The sequence below is a fragment of the Vulpes lagopus genome, chromosome X (assembly GCF_018345385.1).
Source record: "Vulpes lagopus strain Blue_001 chromosome X, ASM1834538v1, whole genome shotgun sequence".
In the NCBI taxonomy this organism is placed as follows: domain Eukaryota; kingdom Metazoa; phylum Chordata; class Mammalia; order Carnivora; family Canidae; genus Vulpes; species Vulpes lagopus.
In genome coordinates, this window is record NC_054848.1 from 1223310 (window position 1) to 1247601 (window position 24292).

At 49.0% G+C, this 24292-nt stretch overlaps 1 protein-coding gene across 4 annotated transcripts in view; it reads right to left on the bottom strand.

The window, feature by feature from the left end:
- The window catches only part of DHRSX (dehydrogenase/reductase X-linked), a 193621-nt gene that overhangs the window by 153510 nt on the left and 15819 nt on the right, over nt 1–24292 (bottom strand). For 3 of the 4 annotated variants that reach the window (XM_041740181.1, XM_041740180.1, XM_041740179.1), the window contains exons 2-3: nt 12430–12537; nt 6055–6123 (exon numbers count right to left, since the gene is read on the bottom strand). In XM_041740181.1, coding sequence (XP_041596115.1) covers nt 6055–6123; nt 12430–12537 — 177 coding nt within the window. Of the gene's footprint in view, nt 1–6054; nt 6124–12429; nt 12538–17603; nt 17956–24292 lie in introns of those variants that run through there. The other variant, XM_041740182.1, reaches the window with a different exon arrangement.

The following is a 24292-nucleotide window of genomic DNA, read 5'->3' on the forward strand; positions in this document are numbered from 1 at the left end:
ATAATAATAATATCCTGGAGGTCAGTGAATGTCCTCAATCTGGAATTCTGTATCCACGGAAAATACCTTGCAATAAACACAGGCGAAGTAACGACATTTTCAGACAAAGGAAAGGTGTGGAAACTTGAGATGAGCAGACTCACAGTTAAAGAAATGCTCGCAGGATTTTATGAGGAAGAAGTGAAACAGCCCCAGATGGAAACCTGCATCTATGGTGGGGAGGGGGGGGCTGGGGGCCACAGGGGAAGATGGGGATACAAAGGGATCACCTCATCTGCGGATAAATACTTGGGATCATGCAGCTCTCACACCTGCTCTCTGCAGGGAGTGCAATGTGATTCCACGAGAAGAGCCTTTAAGATAAAACCTGCAAATAAAGGAAATATAAATATTTATGTCCAAGGCATTACAGTACCTCACAAAGACTCTCCTGCCTGTAAGGGGTTACAGCATCAGCTAGCAGGGGGACCTAAGGGATTTCTCACTCGGGAACACGCTCGGTTCTGTCTGCTGAGAACCATGTGTCACTGAGAACGTGCGGCCCTATCCCTGGGTCTTAATGCTGTGTGTAAAATATCTTTACAGAACACTCCAGTTTATTGTTAAAAAAAAAACCAACCCTTTCTTACCGTATGCTTCTATTTTACAGCAACTGAAGTCTCTACTTCAGTTCCCCAGAAGGGAAAAATACTACGGAAGGAACGTTTCTAGAATAATTTTTTGAAACGGTTACACGTGCGTGATGCCGCATCACGTAGCTTAGATGCACAGAGCATCTTGAGATGTCTTCGAAGGAACCACTTGAGACGTGTCCAGGGGAAAAGCAGAAACAGAACGGCCGATGACACTATGGGCCGTGAAAATAGTCCATAAATTATTGGTGGGGGAAGCAGAACGAGGCAGGCGCTCTGAGGATGAAAATTCTTTCTCGTGGGATTTTTTTTTAAATCCTCCAGGTATTTATAGAGGCGCTAAGGAAACCAGGCAGACAATTGCCCTCTCTCATAGAACTCACCTTGCTAGTGTTTCGAAAGGTTAAAATTAATCGTTGCAAGCCTGAGAGATGAGGAGCCTTTAATGTAAGGAACAAGGTGAGACCTATAATAGCCGATTAAATTTTCAGAAAGTGCTGAGCGACTCCTCCAATGCCTTCAGAAAAGACACGGTGACCTTCTAAACCTTCTAATTACCCACAGGAAACCAGGTGTCTGTCCGTCTGCCTGGCTGTCGTCTAGCTAGCCAGCGTGGCTGCTTATTGCCCAACCCAGGACACTGAATTAAAACTGAAGGGTAAAAAAATAAAATAGGACTCAAGTTGGAAAAATTTACATCAACAAGGGCTATTTTATGTTAAGTAAGGAAGACAAGGCGTCTTGAGTATACGCCAGACCTGAACGTATGTGCAGAATATTGTTGAGACTACTCTTGGGGTATCACTGACTGTTGGCCAACAAACTTCCATCCAGTGCTCCACCGTAGGAATGGGGCGTTGAGAACTCTACGCCATAAAGAAAAAGGATACCCGGTGGGCAGAATCAAGAGATCCATGCAATCAACACTCATTCAAGGTTGTCCCAATGGACCAAGCTCCAGAAGGACCATCCTGCAGAATCAGAGTGTCTACGAGAAGAAGAAATATGGTAGGTGTCTACTCATCTCACGGTAGGTCTACATTCAAGATCTGAATCTCCCTCGGATGACGAACACTAGTAGATGGTGATCTGGGGACGCTGTTACCTATTCCCATAATGCACATTGAACTCACATCATAGCATTTTTTTTTGCTTCCATGACCAATTAAAATATTCTACAGCCAGTTGGATAATCCAAACATTATAGTTCAAAGATGTATTTCTAAGCTGAAACCGTCTGGCCGGCAAGGGCAACACAACTGACTTTTCCGGGTGCAGGAAAAGGTCTCTTTCAACGAAAGCGATTTTTTGGACGTAATACCTAAGCCAAAGCCCGTGAATCAAACAGCTGGCCCCTCTTCCCAGTGAAGACGGATGAGCTACTGCTGGCGGAATGATGTCAGGGAAGATGGAAACTGGTCAACAAGCTATTTCTCAAGAGCACAAAGCAAAGCCTGTTTGATAAGATCACAGACGTTGTATTTCCAATGGGATCGCCACGCGGAAGATTTAGGATTGGGGAATTCTCACAGCTTGTGAGAGTCTATGGCTGACGTGCGAAACAGAAATACCTTCTCTAAGTACTTTTAAGAGTATTTCAATGCTCTTTTCCCGTTTGTGCTCATGCTCACTGGGACCCTGTTTCGTCTGTCACTTGTTTTTGTGGTGGTGTTGGGTTTTGTACTTCTATTTTGTATTTTATTTATTGATTTTGGTCCTAGATAAGCAGGAGTAGGTGCTCCAAAAGAGATGGCTTTCTTCAGCAGTTATTACTCAAGAACAATAAAGATTTTGGTGGCGCCATGGATACAGGATGACAAGGCACTGAAACTCTTATCCCTGGAAAATGGCTCAGTTGAGAGATGAGCCATATCGCCTCCGTTCCTGAAAACACTCATAAATTTGTCCTTCCAAGAGCTCAATCACCTGAAGGTTGGGACGTGGGCAGCCTCCCACCCCAGCCCAAAGTAGGGTCTCGACCGACCATGACCTCAAAGGCAGAAAGTTCCAGAACCTCAGGAGGATGAGGCATTTAAGCATTAGTTGGGTTTTCTGGTTTTTTTTGGTTGTTTGTGTTGTTTTTGTTTTTGTTTTTGTTTTTGTTTTTGTATTTACTTAGATTGAGTCCCGAGAAGAGGTGGTGGTAGGCATTGAGAAATCATTGTGTTCTGACAGTTATCTACACTAATGTTACAATGTGTGCTTGCTTGCTCAAAAAAGAAAAAAAAAAAAAAGACAAAGACTGCAGAACCGAGAGACAATTACCCAACACAGAAATCACAGAAGAGCCATAATCCATAATAAGTGGCTCACACAGGCGCCAAGCCAAGTTGCGTTACTGGGGGTGTGTGGGCAAGAATTTCGGAGGCTCTGGTGGGTGCACGCTGGTGTGGAGAGAAGCGTCTGCAGCTGAGCTCAGCTCTGGAGAGCATCCCGAGCTAGACTTGATTACAGGGAGATATGCTGAGAGGAAGGAGGGCTGCTGACGGACGGGCAGCGGCCAAGGGACGGGGAGACGCAGCTCCCCCAGCAGGTGCCCACAGGAGCTGCTGGTATACCTGTTGTCCCACGGCACAGAGAGTGGCCCTGGGGCTCCCGGGATGGCGTCCTTGGGGGGCCCCCAAGGCTGGATGCAGATTCAGCCAAAGTGCAAGTCTGCTCAAGAACCACCACCCAACTATCCCCATCCAGCCAAGCCCCAGCATCGTCCCCCTGACACAGCGGGCGGAAGGGGCCCGGCAGTGACCAACTGCTCCACTCACTCACTTCTAATATAAAACTAATAGTGTTACTTTCTTGTTTAATTCAATGCAGCCAAGATTCACTTAAAATGTGTGTGTGTGTCTGGCTCAGACCTCCCCCCCCCACCCTCCACAGACCCATTCAGTCACAGTGGACACAGGCAACCGCCATGAACAGGTTCTCGACTTGGAATACCCATGCTGCACACCTCAGGGCTCACCCAGCCCGGGGCCAGACACCTTCCCAGTCCCGCACGTCCACTCCCAGGCCAGGCTAAGCCCAAGACCGGTGACAACCCTCGGGGCATCTGTCGGTTCTGTCCTAAGAAGCGGAAAGGACAAAGCAAAGTAGGGTCAGATGCCCTCACCAAGGACATATAGCCATGCTTCTTGTACACAGAGAGGGTCTGCCCCTTTCAGAAATGGAGATGCCCAGGAGTGGGAGGCAGGAAGGGGGTGCAGCATGCATCGAGATGGGCTGGCGCTCTAGGGCCCGCAGGGGTGCACCCGAAGGGTTATCCGTCCTACTGCCTGGATCTCCCAGATACTAATTCGGTGCATCAACTTTGTGGCATTTGACAGGAAAGAAGAAACAGGAGCCGACGGCAGGAGGCGCCATCAGCTGACGAGAGGCGGGTGACGGCTCTCAGAAGTGAGCACGCCATCCTGCGATCATGAGTCATTGCCTTGCCGACCCAAGACCCTCGGTGGCCTCCCCTCCAGCGCGGACATGCGGACACAGAACCGTCCCTTCAATGCATGGCCTTTCCATGCCCACAGCTCAATCTCAACACACAGCACAGGAGCCAGCATTAGTCATTTCTAATGTCAGACAGGGCTTCTAGAACATTCTTTCCCCCGACAAACAGGGCTACTGGTTATGGGTTTGTGAGTAGGTGTGAAGCTCTCAAACGTCACGAACACTTACTCCCTCCTTGCTTAGGCTGTAGCCTAACTTGCCTTAGCAAGTTTTGGCAAACTGTCCTTTCTTAAAAAATACATTCGGAATGTTTCGAAAGTCTCAAAGAACACATGATTTGGCGGTTTCCCATGAGACTCCTCTTTGAGTCTCAAAATAGCGGGACTGTGAGGGGTCAACCAGATGGAAATGCAGATTTCTGGGCCCATCCTTAGAGGGTGTGACTCCTCACAGGGCTGGGCATCTGTATTTGTAACATACTCGTGATGCTGCGGGGCTGGGAACACAAGCGTGTTGGAGAACACCACCTCCTTAAGCCATGGTAAATGGGGACAGGGGACAAAGATCACGTATCATGACCATTTCCGCGCAGGGCAGGTGGTGGAAGGAATCGGCTCCCGTCTGCAACAGCCACCTTTCGTCATACAAAGAGCGGAACCAGCTCTGGGCTCCGGGGAAACCACTGCCTATTGTGTCCCAGGATCAAAGGGATCATGTCACAAAGGTGGGAGGCACCCAGGACGCCCCCAGCCACGCGGACAGGGTGAAATGGCAAGTTTCACGGCGGCGCTGTATGACCTAGATAGATAATAGGGGCTCCATGGGACAGACGCTAACTGGACTTGACTGCCATCCGTGGCTCGCTCTCTTCTGGCCTATTAAGAAGAAGCACCATTGGGACGCTGGGGTGGCTCAGCCAGTTAAGCATCTGATGCTTGGTTTTGGCTCAGGTCATGATCTCAGGGTCCTGGGATTGAACCCCATGTTGGGTTCCATGCTCAGTGTAGAATCTGCTTCTCCCTCTCTTTCTCATCCTCCTCTGTTTATGCTCTCTCTCTCTCTCTCTCTCAAAATAAACAAATAAAATCTTTAAAAAAAAAAAAAAAAGGGAAGACGAAGAAGAAGATCCACCATACGATCAGACAGGGGAAGCCCCAGCACATGGGACATGCTCAAGGCGCCATCTTGGTTGGAGCCAGTCCAAGATGGTCATGTGCATGTTTTCTTTTTCTGTTATTTATTTGAGAGAGAGAGTGCACACGAGTAGGGGGAGGGGCAGAGGGAGACAGAGAAGCAGACTCCCTCCTGAGTAGGGAGCCGAACGCAGGGCTTGACCCCAGGACCCTGGGATCATGACCGGAGCTGAAGGCAGACGCTTCCCCGATGGAGCCAGCCAGGAGCCCTGTATCTTCTTTCTTTACACATAAGGCCCAGGAGCAGGGCTCAGAAGGCACTCAGGAGCACTGGCAAGCAGGAGAGATATAACAGGCAGGTGTCCACGGCTCGGGGTGAACAAGGAGAGAGAGCAAGCGCTACAGGGTTTGCGACAGAGCAGGGTGGAGCCAAACACATCCCTGTTTGAATGATCTCCAGTCAAGAACCAGCAACCAGCAGAAGCACCTGCTGGCAGGTGCGTCCCACGGTTCCCGCATGAAGACATGCCGCAGAGGGCCTGCAGCCCTGCAGATGGACACGGGGTGACAACGAGAGACCAGAACGAGCGGCGCTTCCCAACACGTTCCCCAGGAGCCGCCTCCACAGCAACGCTCTCCCGGGGACACGGTTACTGCCATTCGTCTCTCGCCAGCGGGGGCCGGAAATCTCCAAAAGAAACGCACCAGAGGGAGAAACAGCCCCTGCCCCCCGAGTGCCACCTCCACCCCCCGTGCTGGCGATCCCAGGTCCCACACCGGGTTCCGGGGCTCAGCCACAAACACACACTCAGACCAAGGAAAACAGCCGCTCGGCTGGCGAGCAGTACCTTTGTCGTTCAAAGTCTCTTCTTGTATTTTTCTCACGACGTCCGGGGCACTGCTGTCATTATTTCCAGCTACAAGGAAAAGAAAAGATAGGATCGGTGGGAATGTTGTTCAGACATTATTGAACATGACAAAATGTTGTCTTGAGACGCAAAACATAACCCCGGAGGGATCTCTTTACGGTTTCCCATCGTGCCATGGGGTGGAACGGGGCCGTCAGGGCAGTTGCGGCCAACGCCACCTATCACCAAAGCCTCTCCTCTAGCCTGGATCGGTGAGAAGGATGCATTTGTATGAAGTTTCCCCTTTTGATGATTACAGGGGCGTCAGGCACCTGGTGGCACAATGAACATGGGGGGTGGCTGGGTCGGGGTGGGGGAGCCAAGAGGAGCCTAAGCAACAAAATGTTGGTGGGAAGGTCAGAGCAGATATAGACCTTGCTAAGAAACTTCTAGCAGACACTCAGCTCCTCCCACTCACTGGTGGTCTGAGCTATAAAATGATCATAGGACATTCCTACTATGTACTTGGGATTTCCTCATCCATGAGTTCATAAAAACCCATAAAAACTCCATACTTGGGATTTCGCATTTCCTCATCCACAACTCCATAAAAAACCATAAAAACTCCATACTTGGGATCCCCATTTTCTTATCCACGACTCCATAAAAAACCATAAAAACTCCATACTTGGGATTTCCCATTTCCTCATCCATGACTCCATAAAAACCCATAAAAATTCCATTCTTGGGATTTCTCATTTCCTCATCCACAACTCCATAAAATCCCATAAAAACTCCATATTTGGGATTTTCCATTTCCTCATCCACAACTCCATAAAAACCCATAAAAACTCCATACTTGGGATTTCCCATTTCCTTATCCCTGACTCTGTAAAAACCGGCAGAGAAATGGCTCCGGTGGTCGTTGAGTTTAGAAGAAAGGCAAAGAGTGTTTCATACGTGAGGGACATCACTGTTAAAAAAAAAAAGACTATGAAATTTGGGGGTTGAAATAGTGAAACAGGTTTCTTAATGTCTGACTAGATGAATGTGCACTGATGTTTGGAGGAAGGCGTGTTGCTTCCCAACTGTGTCCCTGAGCACACAGTCCTAATTTTAAGGCATGCCACATGGGGTTGCAGTTTGGGGGAGAAGCTCAGGAGATCCCGTCTTCCCATACGCCATCACGAACAACTGGACCTGAGGCAGATTTTCAGATCCTTTGCGGGGTGAGCCAACCCTCCAACCCTGAGACTCCCTGCATGGGTGAGTCATGGGAGCGCTTCCACGGAAGGGGATTAGAGCTGGCATCTGAGGAACACACATGTGGGTGTGAAGCCCCCAGAGCCCCGAGAACTGACAGGTGGCATGAGGACACCAGGCGAGACACCTGGCCTAGGAGGGCCAGGTCACAAGGGGGAAGGGCTGGCTCGCGTGACCCTCCCACCTGGGGCCCCCTTCAAGAATAGACACTATTACACGGTTGTTAGATTTTTTGCTCCGAGAGTCGTCCTGCGTGGCGGGGTGCACAGCCAGGCAGGATGCCACGTCAGGGATAACCAGAAAATTGTATTCCATCTCTCAGTGTTGTAGGCATCGAAGACAATAAAATAAAATTCACCTTTCTTTGAGTTGGGGCTATGTACATGCATGAGCTTATTTCTGAAATCCTGTGCGATTTTAAAATATTCAATAACCACCCATTACCAGGCCACCCTTCTGGCATCAGGGGTGGCCCGGTGGAAGCTTGCACGAACTGGGAGAGATGCTCCATGTTTGCAAAAAAAGATATAAAAAAGGAAGCAGGAGGGCATCAAACCAGCAGAGGAAACTGGTCATGGTGACCACTCCCCGTAACGGGCAGCTCACTACTCTCCCTAAGGCATTGTATTAGAGGTATGGACACAGGCACTTTTTTTGGCAAAGGTCATCTTTATCAGCTGGCTCCCCAGAGCTGGACATGGAACCTTGACCCTACGCAATCACTAGAGTTTTCCCTACATTTACTGAGCAAATATTGCATAAGAGACAGCACTTGACCAGGATGAAAGGTGGGCACAAGCACAGTGGATCTGCCTTCGGCTCATGCTTTCTGTGGGGGGCAAAGTTTTAAAGATGTTGAACCCAAACCAGAGCCAGCAAACTAGGAAGCTAGCGCCTAATCTCAGGATCTGCCTGATGTAAAAAAAAAAAAAAAAAAAAAAAAAAAAAAAAAAAAAAAAATTGAACAATGGCCATGACTGTAGCTTTAAATATTGACAATGATGCTTTCCCGCTATTGGGGCAGAGTTGATCATTGAGAGACACACCTAGGCAAATAGTTATTATCTGGTCCACACCAGAAAAAAAATTTACTAGCCCCTGGTCTCAACCTTCGATGGCTGTTCATGAAGAATTACAAAGAAAGATCCTCCACCAAAACAGTATTTTGCGACTATAAGAACGAAGACACCGTGAGCAGATGAGAAATTTAATAATTAATGTATTTATAGCACTATTAATGTGCTTGGGTTGGATCCAGGTTCCCTTCCCAATTCTCTAGCAAGTAATGGAGTATTCTTTAAACATTAATGGACTTGGGATTGGAAAATTTGAAACTGAATATACACATCTCTTAGTTTGTATTTAAAGTGAGATTTATATTAAAGTGTCCAGTGATAATATTTCGTTAAGTGGCCTTCTAGCAAACTGTCACACAAAATGAAAAATTGTCCCTCTCAGAGCATACGCAATTATGCCCTGAAGGACTCAGGGAGGAAGGAAGATTCATGCTTGATTGGACTGCCTGAGAGGGGTCAAACTGTGACCCATGCAGACATCAGAAGCTCAGTGGGAAAGAAGATGCAGGAGGGTGAGGAGCACAGGTGGTGCTTACTCTGTTTAACTCAAGAAAAGGAGAAATTTGGTGCTCGCAGGACTGTTTCTGTGCTCAGGAAACATCACCTAAATGAGGAGGTAACAAGAGAGCTGGGGCTCTGGTCCTCCGATGCATGGGTGCTAGGTGCTTCCTCACATGCTTTCACTGCATTGTGTCTGCAGTACCTGCTCGCTCCTCACTCAACTAGACCTCAGCATGACCTAACCCCAACCTGACTTCCTCATGACCTAACCCAACTAGACCTCGTCATCACCTAACCTACTAGACCTCATCATCACCTAACCCAACTGGATCCCATCATCCCCTGCTCAACTAGATCCCATCATCACCTAACCCACTGGACCTCATCATCACCCACCCAACTAGACCTCATCATCACCTAATCCACTAGACCTCATCATCATCCACTCAACTAGATCTCATTTATCACCTAATCCACTAGAGACCTCCTCATGACCTAACCCAACTAGACCTCATCATCACCCACTCAACTAGACCTCATCATACCCACCTAACTAGACCTCATCATCACCCACTCAACTGGATCTCATTATCACCTAATCCACTAGAGACCTCCTCATGACCTAACCCAACTAGACCTCATCATCACTCACCTAACTAGACCTCATCATCACCCACCTAACTAGACCTCATCATCACCCACTCAACTAGATCTCATTTATCACCTAATCCACTAGAGACCTCCTCATGACCTAACCTAACTAGACCTCATCATCACTCACCTAACTAGACCTCATTATCACCCACTCAACTAGATCTCATTATCACCTAATCCACTAGACCTCCTCATGACCTAACCCAACTAGACCTCATCATCACCTAACTCAACTAAACCTCCTCATGAACCAACCCAACTGCACCTCATCATCACCCACCCAACTAGACCTCATCGTCTAACCCAACTAGACCTCCTCATGACCCACTCAACTAGACCTCCTCATGAGCTACCCAATTAGACCTCATCATGACCTAACCCATCTAGACTAAACCACCACACTGAAGCAAAAAGCACAGAAATGGAACCATTTTTTTTCTTTGCATTGCAGCATTGCCTGGTTTCACAAAGAATAAAGAAGATGAAGACAAGTGCACTAGAGAAGTTACAGGGGGGGATGCCAGCCCCCACCTGTTCTCAGACCACAGGATGCTGCTCCACCAGCTTACTTCTTCCACTAGCTCTGATCCAGCAGGCCCTCGGAGGGGACCTACTGCTCCTCCTGACATCACTTTGATCAAGTCATCCCAGATGGTGGCAGAAACCCAAGACATGGCAGTTGTCTCCCACAGACCTGAGACCCTTCACTCACACACCTTGTCTCCATGATGCGCTCAGGTCCCAGGGAGAAATAAACATATCATGGGGATGCTACAGTTGAAGGGGAGCTCTGGAAGTGCACTCTCAGATGGGTCTCCTGTCCTGCAGGACCCCCGCACCTGCCAACAACTCCTGTTCATCTAGGGGGGTAGATACGGACATTGGTAAAGACTGTCCTCGCAAGGACTTGTCAAAAACCATTTTATCATTTCCACATCAATTCAGACAATGGAACTAGGACACATTCCTGAAGAAAAAAAAATACTGGTGAGGAAAAAGAACAGTGAGGTCAACCAGGAAGTAATCAACCCCTCCCAAAGCTTGAATGTGCTTGAATGTTCACCATTCTACAGACCCACATGGCTCGTGAGAGAAAAATGCCTAAATGGCTCCATCAGGGAGGAATCACTGTAAGAAACTGTGCTTTTTCAGAAAAATGACATAGGGCAAGGGTCATGTGATACAAAATTTTTAAATTGTGGAGTCATGTTTTGCAAAAGTGAAAAAAAAAAAGCTCAAATTTAGAAGTATGAGCCCATTGGATTATGAGACTGAAGGACCAGCTGAGCATACCTCCGAGGACAACAGAAGGCCACGATGGCTAGACCTGGGGGCTCCCCATCTGGGTTAAGAGCCCCCCCCCAGAAAGCCTCCCACCATGGAATTCTGGGGGTCTGTGAGTTTCAACACCAACAACCAATACCATCATGGTGGCCGACCCCCAATGGACTGTGGACAACACTCAGAAGTATGGGCGGGGTCTGTGACTTGGCCACCGACACAAACCAGAGATGTTTGCAGACCTTAGTTCAGGTGCTGAAGCCGTCTCAAAATAAAGTTTAGGATCATCACAGCTTCCAATCAGTAGGAGCTACTGAGCCCACCAGTAGGTCCTGTTATTTGTCGTATAAAGATATGAAGTCTGTGATTTCATGGCAGGTTTGTGTTCTTATCTATTTTTCTACCTGCATCTCAATACCATTTGGTTTACAGTATGTTTTTTAAAGATTTCATTTATTTATTCATGAGAGACACAGAGAGAGAGAGAGAGAGAATGGGGCACAGACACAGGCAGAGGGAGAAGCAGGCTCCATGCAGGGAGCCCGACATGGGACTCGATCCCGTGACCCCAGGATCACGCCCTGGGCCAAAGGTGGTGCTAAACCTCTGAGACACCTGGGCTGCCCCATTTGGTTTACAATATTATGGATTTTGGTTTGTGTGTTTAGGCATCAGTAGACGCCAAAGGGGCCCAAGCACCAGGAAAGGGGAAACCTGGCTGTGTACCGCGCTCGTCAAGAGACAGGAAAGAGTAGAACACATTCATGTCTAAATACCCAGCCCCAACGATCACTTCTTAACTGAAATCATCCTTCAATAAATGATGGCAGGCAAAAGTCGCAGGAAAAATAGAGAGAAAGGAATAAATAACTCATTAATGAATAAGGACCACACGCAACATTATTTAGAAACTCTGAAGTGAAAGCAATCCGTAACACCCTAAAACCAGACATATAATATGATTTCTGTAAAAACGGACACCATGAAAGATATTAATTGAATGCAAATGATGTCAATAGGGGACATAATTAGCATGAATTGTATTGTGTGTGTGTGTGTGTGTGTTTTTTCCCAAAGGTGATGTGCACCGCATCATTTTTGCTAGCTGATTAAAAATTCTACCCCCAATGCACCAGGAAAACTAACAAAAGTAGAATGGGTTGATTTGAGCTGTCTGTTTTCCCGGGCAAAGAAAATCCCTTTGTTTCCAAAGAAGAGTCTGATGCCAGGATAAGGAGCAGACAGAGTTTCAAACAGAAGAATGGAACATGTAGTGTCAATAGGATACAGCTGCCGAGGAAGCCAATACGTTGACACGTGCTCAGAGTCTACAGTGGGCTATGGTGCATCTTCTGCAAATTCGTATGTTGAAGCCCAGATCCCTACGTCCTCACAACGTGACCTCATTTGGAAGGGGGGGTCTCTAAAAAGGTGATTATGGTAAAATGAGGTCATTAAGGTGAGTTGTCACGCAGTAGGGCTGGAGTCCTTATAAGGACATCCTTAGGTGTTTCCCAGATCTGTTTCACCCCTAAGCAAATCACTGTTTGCCCACGGATATAACTGGGTATCTTCCATTAACCAAAAATACGATTCTCACCTAGGATCACATGCATGCCCAGTCTCGCCAGATGCTTCGCAGTGGAATAGCCGATTCCATCCGTGCCTCCGGTCACTATGGCAACACGTTCCGGTTGTGGGGCCAGAACTATAGAAGAAGAAGAAATGAATCAGAGTTTTCAAGGCAGAGTACACGTTTGGAAGAATTCATCACGAGAGAACACACGACGGAAAACGGGAGTTGAGAGTCGGTAACTGTGGTTTGAGTCCTCGTGGACCGAAGGACAGGCAGACGTGGACAAGAGTCTTTACTGTGGGAAGAAATGGGTGAGGTGAGCAGGCTCAGCAGGTTTAGGATGAGCTCGTGTGAATAATTTCAGTAGATTCTGGGTCACGGGGGCCCGTCCCTACTTGTGCGTCCCTGGCGTTGCGGTGATTTGGGTGGACAGCGGCCAAGTGTGTGGTCCCGGACCTGGTGGGGCGAGGGCTCTGAACGGGCTGGTTGGCATGTGAGAGGCGTGCTCCCGGGTGAAGCACTTGGTATCTCTAGGAACTGGCCAGCCCCGGGACACTGAGCATTTGATAAAGGTGACAAAGATGAAAATTTTTACTTAATTTTATTTATTTATTTATTTATTTATTTATTTATTTATTTATTTATTTATTTATTTTATTTATTTATGATAGTCACACACACACAGAGAGGCGCAGAGACACAGGCAGAGGGAGAAGCAGGCTCCATGCACCGGGAGCCCGACGTGGGATTCGATCCCGGGTCTCCAGGATCGCGCCCTGGGCCAAAGGCAGGTGCCAAACCGCTGCGCCACCCAGGGATCCCCTACTTAATTTTATTTTTAAGATTTATGTCTTTATTTGAGAGAGAGAGCGAGCGAGAGAGCACAAGCGGGGCTGGGGGGGGCAGACAGACAGGGAGACAGACTCTCAAGCAGACTCCATGCTGAGGGTGGAAACCAACGTGGGCTCGATCTCATGACCTTCACATCACAACCTGAGCCAGAACCGAGAGTCGGACGGTTAACGAACTGAGCCACCCAGGTGCCCCAAAGATGAACTTTTCAATCAATGGTGTTGAGACACATAAATAGACATTTGGGGGAAAAAAAGGCAAAATTAGATCCATACCTCATATAGGACCCATCAAAATTAACCAAGGGGAAGAAGTTACACAATGAACGTAGCAGGGGGAAGAAAAACATGAATACGTTTATCTTTAACCTCAGAGTATGAAACGGCTTCATAACTATAGGTCAAAGTTGAGAAGAATAAGCAAATTTCACTATGAAAATGGGGAAAAAAAAAAAACCACACACACCAAAAGCAAAGCTAGAAATAAGTGATAAGTCATTTAAAAATCGCAACTCTTATCACATGCAAATGGCTATTTTCCTGATATGTAAAGAGTTCTCACAAATCAAGAAAAAAAAACACTGTATAAAGAAAAAGGGCAAACGTAACTCTGTATATGAAAACATACGAAATGAAATGGTCCTTACAAAGACGTGTGAGTTTTTACCCAATAAGAGACACGTTCACGAAAACTCGCCGAGATGCCATCTGACTGGCAAAAGTGCAAACACTTTGATGCTACACTTCTCTGACATGTGCTGGCAAGCAGACACTCACGTACACTGTGCGTGGGGATGCAAAGGAAAGTCCACGTGGGTGTGTGTGGGGGTGTCCTTGGGTAACATCCAGTGCAATTTTTTAAAAAGATTTTATTTATTTATTCATGAGAGACACAGAGAGAGGCAGAGGCACAGGCAGAGGGAGAAGCAGGCTCCACGCAGGGAGCCTGATGTGGGACTTGATCCGCGGACCTGGGATCACGCCCGGAGCCAAAGGCAGACGCTCAACCGCTGATCCACGCAGGCAGGCGTCCCTATCTAGCGCAATTTGAAACACATTTATCTGTTGATGCCACAAAAGCACTTCCAGGAATGTGCCCCGGATATGCAAGCTGGGCCGCCATCGCGGAGCCCACGTTTCGCACTACAGCCACGTCCCTGCATGTAGGGCCATGGAGGAACAGCCTACAACACATCCACGCCGTGGGGTGTCCTAGCCCATCCTTGGTGTCCACAGTCACTCAGGGAACAGTCAGCAGCCTTGAGTGGCCTAAGCGCAGGTGAGACATCCCACCTGCAGTCACGATGGGGTGGGAACACATCAGTCATGTGGGGAATGTGGCCGTTCGGGGGTTCTCAAGGTCACAGGGATGCTCCACACTCGTGCGTTCACAAGCCCAAGGTAAACCGTGATGGTATTGGGGAATATTGCCCCGAAAGAGCTCATGGTTCTGCGGGACATCATGCAAGCACTACGTGATCCTGTGGGCTCCTGTGTCTGGCATCTGCACCCAGGCAGGAGGCCCCTCCACAGCTGGGAAGAATCCATGCAACACGGAGGCCATTCCCAGTCAAGACTTTGTCTCAGACATACAGGCCCTGGGGTGCTCCTTTGTGCTCATGATACCATCAAGGCAGCTTTCACCTGCCCTGCGTGAGAACAACCTGCTGGACCTGCACGCTTTGGCTGCCTGCCGCCTTGGCCAATGTCGCCGGGGCGCACACAGCTTCTCACGGGTGCCCTGTATCTCACCGCCTGGCCTGCTGGCAGGTGCAAGGCTGGTGTTCCACGAATGCTCACTGACTACAGTAATGCACTAACCCATCCACTGATGGATCGAGCGGAGATGGAAGGCCACCCCCTATTCTGAAATAGCAAATGAAATATGCCATGATGTGAATGTGGGGCTCCCTCTGCTAAAATTCATATGTTGAAGACGGGAAGACCAGGACTGGCCCCAAAACACCCAAATGACGGGGACCTTTGGGAGGCACGCACACCATCGTTTGCCAACCTGAAGTACGACGTGCGCGTGGGGCAGACGGAGGGTGAGCCGCACGTGAGGACACAGAATTAGGGCAAAGGCAGGCACGCGGCAGGCGGGAGACGGGTCCATCCCGTGTGCACAGGCAGACGGAGCCCCTGGAGAACGCAGGGACCGCCCCAAAACGTAGAGGTTCGTGTGGCGCGGGTGGCCCTGGGAACATTCCCGCAAGAGCTTTAAAATTCCCATAAAGAATCAGCGTTTCTTGGTCCTGGAGACACATGCGCTCCCCGCAGTGGGACACCCCCACGGGTTCTGCTCGGCAGCCCGGAGCCGCGTCATCGAGGCCACCAGCAGAGCTGCCCTGACACAAGCCCAGGACTCGCTTCGAACGTCCCGGCGATTGCCACAGCGTGAAAGAGAATAGAGGCTCGTGGACAGACACACGTGCCTCTGCGAGCAGCTGGAAACAACACTCACGCGTCACTGGTCCTAGACATGCGCTTTTGGGGGACATTCGTCAGGCAGGGGCGTGGGGCAGTGCAACCGGGGCCCCGGCTCCCGCACAAAGCCGACCTCACACACACGCCGGGGTCAGGAAGCCAGCTGGCGTGGCCTCCGAGCTGCCAGGGGGACATCTGCGGGGCTGGAGAGGCGTGCGCGAGCCCCAGGAAGGAGGGTGACCGTGTCTCTCATTGCCCCGTGGTGACCCCTGCAACGCACATTGTCCAACACCAGGTCCGCGGAGCAGGCGAGCACGCACGCCAGCCCCCGCCGTCCGAGGCCCCGCCGCTGCACGGTCCTGCGCACTGCCGTTGGCGGTTGCATCCGGGCCGGTTCCGGGGCAGGCCCGCGAGGGCTCGCGAGGAAGCACGCAGGAGCTGCTGCTCTGGAGGGGGCCGAGGACAGGCGTGCACGATGGAGGGAAGTTGCAGCAGCCAGAGCGGAGGCAGGAGGTGACGACCTGAGCGGCGTGCAGCGGGCGAGGCACGTGAACATCCTTCAGGTGCAAGGGAGGATGCACAGCAGGTGCAAGAGGACGGAAGCCTAGGAAGCATCTGGAAACAAGATTGGGGGCCGCGTGGCCGGACGGGCAGGAAAGATAGCGCCACAGCTAGGCTGCGGGGGTCCCTCCCCACCGAGGTGTCGGGGCTCAACCCTGTGTGCAAAGCAGACCCCATCCCCGCGGACCTGCTACATGCCACCTCCTGCAAACACAAATGTGTCCCCCATCCGTGCGCCCGCCATGCTTTCCCGATCAACGCAGTCAACCTCATGTTCTGCAACGCGCATCCCACCTCCTCCGGGGCCCGCTCTACAGGAGCTGCTTTCAATTCCTTCCACATCCCGACTGGTTCGCACATAGGATTTATTTTTTAGAAGCAGACGGTGCTGCAGAGCCCCGTGGACACCCCATAATGGGGATGCAAATATAAAGGCTTTGCTCTTGATTGCTCAGCCTGCACACAGCGGCTTCGACGTACAGATACTGAAGTACAGTTTGCACACGCGTGCGCTGAAATGCACGCCTGACGTGTGTCCCACAGAGGTCAGCTCCCAGGCTGCCTCAGGCAAGGCCGTCGCAGGGGAGGAAGAGGGGCTGGCCCGCCGGGGGTCCCGCCCCCTCAAAGCTGGGGTGTGCACCTGCTGTGTCCGCATCCCAGAATTTGCCACGTGCACTGAACAAGCAAGCCATGGAGGCCACAACCCAAGGAGATAGATGGGTGGATACGTACAAACGTACATACACAGATGATTGATGGATAGATAGGATGGACAGATTGACAGATATGATGGAGGGATGGATGGATGGATCGCTCGATAAACAGAATCGATGGATGCATAGATAGATGATTGGTTGGTGGACGGATGGATGGATGGACAAGCTGGGGCTGGTTCCTCGTGAGGCCTCTCTCCTTGGTGAGCAGACTCCATGTTCTCCCCGTGTCCTCACGTGGTCGTCCCTCTGTGCATATTTGTGCCCTCGGCCCTCTTCTTATTAGGACCCCGGTCCTATAGGATCAGGGCCCACCCTCATGACCTCCCATTATCTCGACCATCTGCAGAGCACCTATTTCCCAGTAAGACCCCCTTCACAAGTACCAGGGCCAAGGCTTCAACATATCTTTTTTGAGGGGGAGGGAGGCACAATTGAAACTCCAGAAATTGGTGCACATGCACGCACACATGTGTGCAAGGGCACGCCAGCCCGACTAGAGGGGCTCCCTAGGAGCACAGGTGAGCCGGCCACTCTCCCCACTCATTTTATCTCCCGGATGCAGCTCAGTTCCAGCCCAGACGCCTTCTATGCTTCCCCCCCGCCTCCCAAACCTGGCTGCAAAGCGGGGATCACCGTGCATCACCTTGCACGCCACCCTCTGTTCTGCACGCCCGCGTCCTTCTTTTATCTTGGTTCCGCCACCAAGTCCCACAGGCCAGCTCACCGACGACGGGTAGGAGGGAGCGCTCGGGACATGCTGGCTGTAACCTGAGCTCCACCAACCAGCCGGTACCAGGTCAGCAGCTGCCACACACACACCGTGAGGCCGCTCGGGGACAACGTTCACGTCTGCTGCTTTCATCCCCAAACCACCTCGCTCGGCAGCCTCACGTCCAACGGCGCACCCCTGATCTGTTCTGGGGGCCACCGCGCAACTCAAAGCACCAGCAACCAGCACCTCCGAAGCCGATTTGCTTCGCCAAGGCATGAAGTGTGCAGGCCTTTGCGTCCGGAGAAAGAGCTCCCGTCCAGGGCCCGGACTATGTTTAGAGCCCTCGTGGGTCATTATGCTTTTTTAAGAACTGAAATGTCCAGGGTTGACCTCATGCCTCCGTCAGGGCCAACATCTAGGGAAGCAATAAAATGACAGCTCTCGGCAACCTCAGCTCGCGGACCACAGCACAGGAAGTAAGACAGAGCTCAAATATTTAAAGATTTGAAATGTTTAAAAATAGTATTTAGATAATTTATGTATGCAAATTATCAAACAATTTATATATTCAAATATTCAAAATTTAATCTAAATATCCAACCATTTGAGGGATTTAAATATTCAGATATTTAAAAGATTCAATGACTATTGAGGTAATTTAAATTTTGAAATATTCGAACAATTTAAATATTCAAATATTTGAAAGATTCGACGATTACTTGAATCATTTACATTTTCAAAAATTTGAAATATTTAAAATATTGTTTAAATGATTTGCGTATTCAGGTACCTGAAGTGTTTAAAATATTGTTTGAATGATTCACATAGTCAGATGGATTGAAATATTTGAATATTGTTTAAATAACTTACATATCCAGATACTTGAAATATTTAAAAATTCTTTACGTAATTTAATTATTCAGATACTTGAAATGTTTAAAATATTATTTAACTTGAATATTCAAATATTTGAAATGTTTAAAATGTTAACTTAAATATGCAAATATTTGAAATGTTTAAGATATTATTTTACGTAAATATTCAGGTATCTGAAATATTTAAAATATTGTTTCAGTAATTAATTTATTCAGATACTTGAAATATTTAAAATACTCTTTAAGTAATTTACATATTCAGATACTTGAAGTGTTTAAAATATGAAGTTAAATATTCAGATATTTGAATGTTTAAAATATTGTTTAACTTGAATATTCAAATATTTGAAATGTTTAAAATATTATTTAACTTGAATATTCAAATACTTGAAATGTCTAAGATATTATTTTACAAAAATATTCAGATATCTGAAATGTTTAAAATATTGAGTAATTAATGTATTCAGATACTTGAAATATTTAAAATATTCTTTAAGCAATTCACATATTCAGATACTTGAAGTTTAAAATATTCTTTAAATTACGTATATTCAGATACCTGAAATATTTTAATATTATTTAAATAATTCACATATTCAGATACTTGTGTTCAAAATATTAAGTTAAATATTCAGATATTCGAAATGCTTAAAATTTGAACTTGAATATTCAAATATTTGAAATGTTTAAAATATTATTTTACTTAAATATTCAGATACCTGAAATGTTTAAAATATTGTTTAAACGATTCAAATAAAAAAAAACCGATTCAAATATTTAAACTTTTGAAATATTTAAACATCCGATGATAGAAAGCGACGGGAACGCGGTGGTGGCTATTTCTTAGCGGGTGACCGCTCAGTGACAATGCCTTTTCTAGGGAGCTCACAGAATTTGTGCAGGGAAACGTCAGGTCTCACTGAGCATGTAAAAAAAAAAAAAAAAAAGGTTTAATTCTACAGAATCGAAAGTGCGTCGGGTAATATCAGAAGGCACACGACGGGCTGCCAGGTGCAGGATAAAGGATGCTTTGTTCGTCCATGACGGACGGGGTCCTCGTGAAGCAACAGGAGCATGTTGTCTCCTCCCCACCGAGAAGAGACAAAGAAAAGGAACGAGGGGTCCCAGATACTGAGCTAAACACTCACGCCTAAAGCAGTGTTGAAACTCAAAAAAATAATGATGATAAAAAATAAATTAAACTAAAAAGAAACTCACGTCTAGAATTAAACACGAGCAAAGGGAAGCGAGTTATCGGTGCTGATCAATGACAAATGCCAGCTCTTCCTCCCCTGGAACACCTGGCCCTGCAAAAAAAAAAAAAAAAAAAAAGTGCAGGGTTGCACGGAGATGTGTGCACCAAGGCTGTGTCTTTTTCACCCAGGAGCTGCCAGCCTCGCTGAGAAGACACAGGCCTTCAGTGGGAACGTCGTCGCGTGCAAGAGTTGTTACAGGTGCTCTTCCAAAGGAAAGCCTTACTGTCCTAGTGACGTCTGGGGAGGACCCTCCAGGAAATTATGCCCAGTTTGGAGACTGAGGGGGGGAGAAAAAAAAGAAAAAGCAACTTGAAAAGGGTCGCATGGCGTGCGAGGCCGTTTCTGTGGCCCTCCTGCAGCGACGGCGCCGTGGAAGCGCAGAACAGACGAGCGGTTTGCCGGGGGTGCAGGATGCATGCAGGTGGGAAGCCCGAGGCGGGAAACACGCTCTGCGTCTTGGCCGTGATGAGGGAGGCACCACCCTGTACGTGCCAGGAGATCCCAGGCCGCGAGCCCCAGCATCGCACAGGTGGGTACCTGAGAAAACGGCGAGGTGTGGGTAGAAGAGCGATGCCTCGCACGCCCGCTGACACGTGCGTTGGGGTCACGCACTACAGTTTGGCAAGATGTCATCCTCTTGGGGGGAGGGGGGAAGCAGGTAAAGTGTCCGCGAGATTTCTCTATATTCCTATTTGCAATTGCACGTGAACTATGGGGATTTGCAAGGACGGACATAAGAAGTCTAATAATCTCGAGCCACGTCATATAATCTGCTTTAAAAAAGAAAAAAAAAAGGCAAATTTAACAACAGGGAAGTCTCTGCCATCTTGGCTTCTGTCCAGTTGTGTTGGAAACGCCCGTGTGTTTTACGGCTCACGTCGGAGCTGCTGGTAAATGCACGTCTCAGTCCTTTCCCCACATGCTGAGGGCTGTGCACACACTGCTGTTCCATGTGGCCGCCAGGCGGTCCCCGGGGCATTCCGTCCTTGGCCATCAAATAATGTGTTCCTATTCCCCGCTGGGACATGAGAATGACGCTCTGGGACGCAAGCACCTGAAAGGATGCCCTGCACCGTCGACCTCTCGGGACACGCAAACCAAAATGGTAGCGGGATCTCGCTTCGCGCCCACTAGTTGCCAAGGATGGAGGGAAATGCAGATTGTCGTGCAGGGCTGGTGGGAACCTAAAATGCCGCCCACGGGCATCCTGGAATGTGAAGGAGAAACCACGCAGTCCGGCGGTCCCGCTCCTCGGTATCCATCTACCCAGGAGAGGCGGAAGCATGTACGTGTGCGCAGCAGGGCTCAGAACAGCGTTATTCACAGTAGCCATGGAAACAACCCAACTGGACCAACGGATCCACGGATGGACCATTACTCAGCCATGGAAAGGAACGGAGCTCGGACGCCTGCTACCGTGTGCACAGACTACAAACACACGATGCTCAGGGACAGAAGTCAGGGTCCCCAAGACCACGTAGGACACGATTCCATTTCTAAGAAAATCTCAGTGGAGGAAAAACAAAGCAACCACCATGTTGAAAACATGCCCGTGACCTTTCCAAAATTCTACGCAAGCAGCTCTGCCGTTTGACATGCAGGATATCATGCCAACTAAGCCCAGTAACACTACGGGGTGTGTGGTGGGGGGCATATCCCATAATAGGGTCATATGCATTGCTAGAAAAGGAATGAGCTGGAAGCTCGGGTCAGGATCTCAGGGCCATGGGATCAAGCATTGCATGAGGCTCCGCAGTCAGCAGGGTCTGCTTGAAGACTGACTCAGTCTCCCTCTCCCTCAACTAAATGAATGTTAGGAAGGAAGGAAGGAAGGAAGGAGGGAAGGAGGGAAAGAAGAAAGAAAAAGGAAGGAAGGAAGGAAGGAAGGAAGGAAGGAAGGAAGGAGAAAGAAAGAGAAAGAAAGAAAGAAAGAAAGAAAGAAAGAAAGAAAGAAAGAAAGAAAGAAAGAGGGAGGGAAAGAAAAGAAAGAAAGAAAAAAGAAGGAAGGAAGGAAGGAGGGAGGGAAGGAGGGAAAGAAGAAGGAAGGAAGGAAGGAAGGAAGGAAGGAAGGAAGGAAGGAGAAAGAAAGAAAGAGAAAGAAAGAAAGAAAGAAAGAAAGAAAGAAAGAAAGAAAGAAAGAAAGAGAAAGAGGGAGGGAAAGAAAAAAAAGAAAGAGAAAAAAGAATGAAGGAAGGAAGGAGGGAGGGAAGGAAGGAAGGAGGGAAAGAAGAAAGAAAAAAGGAAGGAAGGAAGGAAGGAAGGAGAAAGAAAGAAAGAGAAAGAAAGAAAGAAAGAAAGAAAGAAAGAAAGAAAGAAAAGAAAGAAAGAAAGAGAAAGAGAGAGGGAAAGAAAAAAAAGAGAAAAAGGAAGGAAGGAAGGAGGGAAGGAAGGAAGGAAGGAAGGAGGGAGGGAAGGAAGGAAGGAAGGAGGGAGGGAAGGAAGGAAGGTAGTTAGTTTATAATGTCACTGTCAAGAAAAGAACCATCCAGACAAACCCAAGTATTTTCCGCCCCCGTAGCCTTGGATTCCAATAAACCACAGGGAAAGGATCCAAGGGGAAAAGATAAGACAGCAATTACTACGTGATGTAGGATGACGTTGGAAAGGAATTCGGGTTATGAGGAGATAAATCAAAGCGTCAAAGCAACATCAAAAAAGGAAAAAAAAATCACCTCCACCAGCAAAGGGGAGGGCAGTCTGTTTTCTCACGAAGCTGTCGACTGATCGGACAAGGCCCACCCACTCTACAGAGAGTCACCTGCTTGATTCAAAGGCTACTGGTTGTAATGTTTGCCTCGTGTAAAAATACGTCCCTACGACATCTAAACGAGCGCTGGACCACAGGTCTGCATGCACAGCCCAGCGTAGGGGACACGTAAAATTAACCGTCACAAAATACACATTGTGCTGCTCAACGAAGGGGCCGACACCAACCACCCCGAAGCGTGGAGTCTGCTCGGTGAGCGAGGGCCGTCCTGAGTGAGGCCACTGCATGAAGCACGCACAAGAGGAGGACCAGAGAGAGCGGCCACCCCAAAAACACGCTTGGAGGGAAGCAAGACGGACAGGGCCATGGTGCCTAACGCCCTGCACGTGGCAGGTTCCCTGGAAAGGCAGGACCTCCTCGTTGAATGTGTAGGTGACGTGAGGCCCGAGGTCAGCGACAGAGGTGGCAGGGACCCGGGCAGAAAGCGGCCAGCTGGGCCAAAGAGAAGCATGGAGGAGGTGCCAACATGGTGCGATCGTCCACACGGTGGCTCATCCTTGTGACTGGAGGCCCGGGCGCCCAGTTCAGCCCAGCGTGTGTGCACAATGTGGTAAGCTGGCACAGATGCCAGGAGAAGGAGCCGCGGTGCCCTCGGGGGCAGAAGGGCAGGACGCACAGGAGCCGGCCGCTGGGCCCTATTCACCCCAACAAGCTCCTCTTGTGTGGTCATGAGCCTGCCATCCCGCAGCCGCTGCCACCACTAACACCAATGACCGCTGCCGGCAGACCAACATGTACGGGAGGGGCACACGGTCACCCTGCAGATGGCAGCTCCGAGCAACCGAGGATGGACCACCCCACCCCTTGTGCATCACAGACGTGGGGTGACATGACGAGATGGGGAGGGCTGGACTTCCTTCCGTCCTGGGCCAGCCCTCTGCATTCCCAGGTTCTTGGTGGAATCTCATGTGCACCATGAGGTCCTACGAGTTATGTGCTTCCTCCAAATGCCCATCTGGACGCAGGGAAGCTGCTCTGGGTCCTGGGCTTGAAACGGGGGCTCCCTGTGGTCAGGTGACCAGGGACGCATCTCAGAGACCCAGCGGGCCCCAGAAGTGGCCTCAGACAATATGGTCGGAAAACTGCCTTGTCCACGTTCCGACCCCAAAGGGATTAGGACACAGTCTGCCTTCCTTGAAAAGATTATGAAAGCGACCAAGGTGACCTTTAGCAGGTGGACGGATGCATCAAGTGCGGTCCATCTGGGCCGGGGAATATTACTCAGCGCTAAATAGAAACGAGCTATTGAGCTGTGAGAAGCCAAGAAGCTACCCGAAACACATACTGAGAAGTGAAAGATGGATGGATACATGGACGTGTGCGTGGATGAGGGGATGGATGGATGGATGGATGGATGATGGATGGATGGATGGATGGAGGGAGGGAGGGATGGATCAATGGATGGATCGATGGATGGATGGATGGATGATGGATGGATGGATAGATGGCGGATGCATGGATGGATGGATGGACGATGGATGGATGGATGGATAGATGGTGGATGCATGGATGGATCGATGGATGGATGGATGGATGATGGATGGATGGATGGATGGATGGATGGTGGATGGATGGATGGATGGATGGATGAATGGATGGATCGATGGATGGATCGATGGATGGATGGGTGGATGGATGGATGGATCGATGGATGATGGATGCATGGATGGATGGATGGATGGATGGGTGGATGGACGGATGGATGGATCGATGGATGATGGA